We start from the raw sequence: 7,776 nt of genomic DNA on the forward strand, positions 1-7,776 counted from the left end.
TGCTATTGTATGGCTGAGACCTTTCCAATGGTTCAAAAATTAACCCAATGAGAGTTCATATGTTGATGTTATGCCTCTCACAAGTTGACCTACCTAGTTGACCACCATGCTATGAGTGGATGCCATGTTAATGACCATTACTCACACATGTGGGGCTACCCATGTGAGGACTTTCAATAAGATTCTAGAAGTTACAAAACCTTATCACATTGAGGGTTGAGGAAGTCAAACCCCAATCCTAGGTGGCTATTGCATTACAATAAATACTAGGCCTTTAAGAGGAAAATGGGTTCCATTCTTTTGCATTGCACCTGTTCCATTAACGACAGAAACATCTAGGGATGGGATTTTTAGAGTACAATGGAGGAGGAGAATGATTATATATCAACAATTCAAGTCATAGTGTTAAATATAACTTTATAGGAGTGAACATTCCTTTGTATGTGTATTTTTATAGCTAAAACAAGGAGAGAAGATGATAGGCCTCACCTTATAGCTAGTTTAAGTTTTGTTTTCATTTGTGGAGATGGTATTTTTATGTGCTCGTTTTTTTTCATTTTTTTTCATAAAATCAAATAAAACTAGTAATTAATTCCTCTTGAACATAAAAAATAAATCCACATAATATAAAATTTACTACAATAAATTTGTTCAAATAGAATATCCACCATAGTGCATAAATCAAACATTAAAACAACCATATTAATGCTAAAGTACCATATTCCTATTTAAAATTTTATTTCAAATAATACTATACTTTATTATTATTATTATTTAATTTTATAACAATAAATATATTCTTTGTTTAAATCATGAATACTTATATAAATATTTTCTTTTCTCATTCATTATTAAAAAAAAAACATTCTATATTTTCAACTTTTAAAATTTTATCTCCATTAGATATACAATTTTTTGATGATGATGATGATGATGGTGGTTAACGTCCACTGAGACCAAATTGGTCTATCAGACATATAATTTTCTTAGTTCTTAATTGTTTGGCTTCTCGTCTTTCTTGGCGAGATTGGTGTTGTAGCCTTTTTTTTTTTTTTTTTTTTACAGTCTTCCAACTTCCTTTATCTTGCATCTCTTTCATCTCTTCTGGTTCTTAGGACATTGGTGTCTTAGCTTCGCGATTTGTTGTGTTCGTCCTTTTAAAGATATTGTGTTCGTCCTTTTGAAGATAGTCGGAGAAGAAGTTTGGTTTGAGAGATCTACTTTGCTGTTAAATGAAGATTTATTTTGTGCGGTATTCGAATCCTCATAACTGTTGATGCTTGAGGGGTTGTCGAGTTCACTTTTTTGTTGTTGGGTGGGGCTTTCCCCCTGCTTGTCTTGAGAGTTGTTTCTTTCTTGCCCGATTTCTTGCGATTCAGAGTTTTCTGGAGAGTATTCTTCCTTGATGACAATGTAATGTTCTTTTTGTGCTCCTTCCCACCATGTAGATCTGTGGTGATATTTTCTAGCAGAATTTTTCTGGGAGGCTTTTGGGTAATTTTTGGCTAGATGGCCTGTCTCAAAGCATGATCGACATCTGAAGAGGACATTTTCATAATCAAGTTTCTGGTTCCACACATAGTCTTTACTTGTTAGGTTTATTTCAGCTCGGAATCCGGCGCTAAAGTCCATTTCCACACAGATGTGTGCATAGGTGGTTCTGGCATATTCCTCTGTTTTTGGGCACGTGCAGTAAAATTTCCCAATTGCATTTCCAATGGCTTTTAGCGAGGAGAAATTCCAGAGATGCAAGGGTAGGTTTGGCAATCTCACCCAAATTGGTGCTGAGGTTATGACTATTGTTGAGAGATCGAATGATGGGTTCCATGGCTTCATGAATAGGCCTGAGTTTTCCCAAAACCAAGGGCCGAAATCTACAATACATTGTCTGCTTTCAGGGTTTTCAAAATCTACTATAAAGAAACCCCTAACACAGGGGTAGATATTAATTTCATCAGAAATAACAGGCTTCCATACCTCCGAGATCCAACTGTGGAGAGCTGTCAGCCGCGACCAAAAACCGTTGAATCGGCAGATTATGGCACTTTCAGAAAACTTCAAAGCCTCATCGAGTAAAGCCTGGACCACCTACACAGTGGGAGCTAAGGCTTCATTCAAATTTAACATACAATCTTTCTCAATTTTTATTTATATCATTAATAATTATATAAATATTTTCTTTTCTCATTCATTATTTAAAACAAAAAATACTATATTTTTAAATTTTAAAATTTTATCTCCATTAAATATACAATTTTTTAATCTTCATTCAACCTACAATCTTTCTCAAAATTGTAATGAAATAAAAATATTTTTCTGATAAAAAATAAATTCATCAAAGACTACATTACCATTTAATAAATACAATACCATCTATCGAAAACATTATTTTCAAATTCAAAGGAAAAACGCATATTTCCTTTCCATTATTTCAAACCAGACATATTAGAAGGAAAGCATTTTCTAATATTCAAAATACATGTCACATAATTCCATGCCCTTTACATCATGTGAACAATTTAATAAAAACTCAATATATGCATCTATGAAAAATTAAGAAGGAACAGTCTGGAGGATCCCTATTATCTTCCCCTGCGGATGTCATGTGGGAATTTTTCATTCAAAGAACATATATATATATTTTCAAGTGTATGCCAGTACACCAAGGTGTTTAAGTCCACCCAAGCAATTGCGAGGGAGGTTTGGTGAGGGCATTTGGAATAGCCGGAGATCTAGTATTACAGGACGGTTCGGCGTTTTCTTGAAGGGAATTCTACTGAGAAGGGGGAATCATGTATCATCCGTCAAGGGGAGGTGTCCGTGGCGGTAAAGATCGTAAGTACATAGCTTCCCTTTTTTATCCCTTATCTGCTTTTGGGGTTTCAGAGAACACTGTGAGGTCTCTGAGTTAAGTTCTGATTTTTACTGTAAAAGGGGGTTTATAATTCAGTCGATTTAGGCTTAAGTGCCTCGGCATTATTGGTCACGATTTCAGTACTAGGGATTCATCTTTTCCTTCTATATCCAATGCCCTAACAGACCATCAGACAGTGAATGCCGATGCCTTTTGACGGATTGAGCTTCGGTTTCTTCTTCTGTTCGCTCGAGAGAATTGGAAGTTTGAACATACAAGGGTTTTGATGGCGAGCGCATGGGTTTGATTTGGTCAGCGGGGGTTTGTGCTACTTCAGCACTTTGAGTGCAACTGTTTTCTGCAAGAAAAATGAGATTACAAATTTTATTGATGGAATTTGGAATTGGAATTCTTTTAACCTTCCAAGAACCTAAATGACGCGACTCCACAGTTTTTTTATATGTTTTGTCACAAAATAGTGATTTCTTCTCTCTGGCGAAATAAACAAGCCCAAAAAGCTTGCTATCCAATTTATATAGTACATAATATAATTTTATATACATGTTGCATATGCAAAAAAATTCTGCATGTGTTACGATTTACCATACACATGCTAGTCTGAGGGCATTTTAGAATGTTAGCTGCATATACATTTTTTGATGTGCCGTGTAGGATGCTAAATTTTTATTTTTCTCCCGAGTTGTGCTGTTATATACGTCCTTTGGAAGTGCTGCAAGAAACATGTCCCAATGGGCTGCACTGCAAAGTAGATTTTCTCTGGCTCAGGTGCCGTCCCTGAGGAGTAGCAATTCCCAAAAAATCGTCAAACACTTGAACATGGCCTGGTCGCTTTCAAACTCATGTCACACGAGTGGGGCAGACTATAGTAAAAGTGTAACCCTAGTGAATGACTTAACATTCCATCAACGTGACCAGCGAACTAATTTCTCCGGTCACAGTAGTGCCCTTCATCTGACAATCAGAATTTTGTTGTTGTCCATCAGTTGAAGGGAAACATGTTTATCAATCTTCTATGAAGAATAAGATAGCTTTTATATGAAGAGTAAGATGTCCTTCTAAGAAGGTTATTCAAGTTTATGAATTTAGGCAGAACTATGAAATCTGGGTTATCCAAGTTTAACTTTTTTAATAGGCCGTTTGAACACTTATTAAACTTGATGAAGACAGTGACGTTGTTTAACCCTCTTCCTTTTATTTTTCTTTTCCTTAATCTGTGGAGAATAGGTCTGTTCAATTATACCGGTAACTTCCTTTTTGGAGGTACTACCTATTAAACACTTAGTTGGTTTCCATTGTTTCTTAAAACTGTTGAATGAACAGGCTGCAACGTTTAATTTCTTTTTCAAAGTTGCAGGTTGTAACAGCTGTGACATGTTACATCTCTGTTATGGGAAGAGCTATAATTATTACAACAGCTGCAACAACTTTTGATTCCACCCAAATTTGTGCAGTTGTAACTGCTGATTCCAGATGTATCCGTTACATATCAGGGTGATATAAAGACATGTATTTACAATCGTACATTGTTGGAGGGTCCTTTTATTTTTTTATTCCAGGTGTAGTGTTTATCTGGCTGAATTTTATTGGGAAGGGCTTTTCTTTGTTTAAAATCCTTGTTTCAAGGATTACTCTGTGTGCGCCCTGTTTTTACTTGTTCTTCTAATTCTGCAGCACATTTAAACAAAAACTAAGCAAGTTTGAGCACTGCCCAATAATATATCCTATTTGAACTTGTTAACTAAAGTTTGATTGCTTCCAATGTACCAGTAGCTGATAGGCTTCACTTTGTGCTATTTTTTATTATTCCATGTCAGTGTTAAGGGTTAGAGAGGTAACTGAATTAATGCTTCCCATAACTTCCGGCTACTTTTCTGGTAAATGTCTCCATGGTTTTGAATGTCCATCAAGTTTTCATTTGTTTAGGTTTTTTAGCATGTTTTCCGTTGTGTGTTTGTGTATAATCTTCTGGCTGCCAGTATTTATTAATAATAACTAATTCCACGTGAATGAATTGTGTTCAACCAGAGGCTATATTTTCAATAGGAAGAATTTGATCATTGCTTTATTTTTTCATGGGAATGCAGAATTCAGCTGGGATGATGTGAAGAGTGATAAGCACAGAGAAAATTATCTTGGTCATAGCATCAAGGCTCCCATTGGGAGATGGCAGAAAGGTATTTATTTGTGACTAAAATATCACTAGTTTTCAATGGCTTTGTAATCTGCTTGTCTTTTACTGTACATGGTTTAATTGATCTATGTGAGTTGAATATTACGGTTTTCGATTATAGGCAGATTACCTTTAGTTTGAGTTTAAAAGTTAAAATTTAAAGGCTTGCTTACTTGTATGAAAACTCTGTCTAATCTCAGCATGATTGATGCCACCTTTTCGGTTTTTATTGACTCCATGTCTGTTAGCTTGACGTTGTATTTTGTGAGATGGATAGAAATTAGAAGGTTTCCTTTAGATATTGTTCTCATCAAATGTCATCAACTTTTTTCAGTCAAACATCTAGTTATGCAATATCAGTTCCAAAGCACTTAAATGATCATCTCATATTGTTCCTACATAGGAAAGGATCTTCATTGGTATGCAAGGGATAAAAAGGCACAAGATTTCAATGAAGAGGCAAAGAAAGAGGAGATTAAGAGGGTCAAAGAAGAGGAAGAGAAAGCCATGCGTGAGATTTTGGGTTTAGCACCAAAGCGTGTAAGTCGTCCTCAAGGAAATCGACTGGATAAGCGAGAGGCTGCAGAGCTACTGAAGAAAGGAAGTTGTGCAGAGGATTTGGCTCCTGGTTATGCAGAAGGAGAGCGTGTACAGGGGCTTGGTTTTGCTCGGTAAGTTTTCACTTTTATGTTGTTATTGAGAAGGATGATGGGCTTCTTATTGATTTGCAGCCAAGTTTCTCAACCTTGTTCTGATTTGCACTTGCAATAAAATGATTGTGCTTCACTGCCATGTGTTTTGATTTGGTTATCTTTCTCCATAGAGGCATATTCACTGTTTCTTCTAGTTTTTTATTGTTTTTCATTTGAATTTGTATTCATTCTTCCAAGTTCATAATGCAGGGCTCCCCATCATTCTGTGAATGAAAAAGCTCTTCCTAGAGAATTGAGTCTTGCTTCAAATAGCAAACTTCAGGAAAGAGAGAATGAATCTCATATGGATTCTCGAAAGGATGAAGCAACCCAACTGTCTAATGGACATGAATCTGATTCTTCAACAGATGATCAACATGCTAGGAAGAGGAAGAGGAAAGAAGAAAAAAAGAGGAGAAGAGAAGAAAGGAAGACTTCAAAGGTAGATAAAAAGAGTCATGAATCAGATTCCAAGCGAGATAAGAGAAGGCATGGATCAGAACCGAGTAGAAAGCACAGAAGGCGGCATGAAGGTAGCAGTGATTGAAGGGGAAAACATGCTTATTAAATTATTGGGAACAGCATGATATCCACTTTTCTAAAATTCAATGTTTTCCAGTTGATGTCAATGGAAATTTGAACATCTTCCTGTTATTGAACATGTTAAATCGATTTGACAATTAAATAGTGAAACAAGTAAAATATCGCTTCCTAATGTAATTTAAAACTGGTACTGCAGCTCCCTTGTTGCGCATTAATGTAAATCCTTTTGTACTCTGTATTGTGCATGCCAATAAATAGACTGCATGCTTAAAAAATGCAGGCAAACGGTAAGCCATCTTAACAAGAATTCAGATTTGGTTTGTGGGATTATGAAATTTATACGTAGCTTTTCCAAGGGAGCATAGGCTGGAGGTTATTGTCACAACACTGATAACTGAAACTAACCTCTTATTTTTTGACTGATGACTATATTGAACTATTCACATGAAAATGATTGTCTGTGATATTTATGCTGAAGACATGTATGGGACACGGTCTTCTCAATACTTGGTCATCCTTGTGAAACCACCCACAAAATCCACTTATAAACTGTCCATCCACCTTTCTCCTTTTGCCATATAATTTTTAATTTTCACTGTTAATCTGTCCGCAATCTATGGAAACTTGCCATCTGTCCATACAGGGACAAACTAATTGTCCTCCTCCATGTAACCTCCTACTGTGCCTGTCCTGCTACATTGCTGTTTCCCGCTGAGTTGCTGCACCACCCTTGCCTTAGTAGTCCATTCCATTGCCACTGTCAGGGAAGATTTTCTATCCCTTCTTTTTCATTGCTGAATATCACTGTCAGCAGAACAACCTGAGTTTATTGTGGAAATAGCAGCAACAAAGCAATATCTGGAGCCAAATTGTGTTCTGTTGCTTACAAGAGATTCAGGTTATGGGGTTTGATTCCCCCGCCAATAAATCAATGCCATTAATTCTATTTCTATATCTTCTGATTAAGCATTCCCTTTACACAATCATTTTCTAGCTATGTGGTCAAAAATTAATGCCTCTTTCATAGGGTCCAAGCCCAGTCTGATTTAAGAAACTTCTCCTTTCTTGCTTTCTCAGAGTTTGATTGTTTCCTAAGTTTGGATTGTTTTTCCTCCTCACTCTTTGTTGACCACTCACCCAACATTTGAAGCAACCACATTCCATCCATGATCTGTCTGCTCTGACTCACTAGTCATGATTGATCCAATCTCAACCCAGCAGCCTTGATCCGTCCACCCTTGTTCCATGGTTTTGGCTTGTAGAGCCATAGCTGCCTAAGGAAAGTCACGTTTCTCTTCTGGTGCATAAGAAAACACTAGGACTTTTCATATACCTTCATATATCTTAGTAAGTAATAATATCGAGGGAGATTGATAGTGGATAGACAGATCTGGTTTATCAATTGAAGGCTGCAGGTTTTGGTTGAACTTGCCATCAATTTTTTCTATTGCTGTTTCCAGGTCTTTCATTATCTCCTTTAGTGCTCAGCTAAGTTG

At 36.4% G+C, this 7,776-nt stretch overlaps 1 protein-coding gene across 2 annotated transcripts; it reads left to right on the top strand.

Moving 5' to 3' along the window:
• Positions 1-2,551: 2,551 nt before the first annotated feature.
• On the top strand, positions 2,552-6,514 carry LOC149220722 (leukocyte immunoglobulin-like receptor family A protein). Of its 2 annotated transcripts, none has more exons than XM_089384892.1 (4): positions 2,552-2,835; positions 4,960-5,049; positions 5,449-5,716; positions 5,948-6,514. In XM_089384892.1, exons 1-4 carry the CDS (start codon positions 2,793-2,795, stop codon positions 6,282-6,284), a joined length of 738 nt encoding a protein of 245 aa, XP_089241018.1. In that variant the 5' UTR covers positions 2,552-2,792; the 3' UTR covers positions 6,285-6,514. The 2 variants fall into 2 exon arrangements, with proteins under 2 accessions (XP_089241018.1, XP_089241019.1); XM_089384893.1 differs by having other exon boundaries at positions 2,804-2,835; positions 5,380-5,716.
• The last annotated feature ends 1,262 nt before the right edge of the window (positions 6,515-7,776 follow it).

Source organism: Pinus tabuliformis, chromosome Q (genome assembly GCF_031772625.1).
Source record: "Pinus tabuliformis cultivar Carrire ecotype Pingquan chromosome Q, CPIR1, whole genome shotgun sequence".
Lineage (NCBI taxonomy): Eukaryota > Viridiplantae > Streptophyta > Pinopsida > Pinales > Pinaceae > Pinus > Pinus tabuliformis.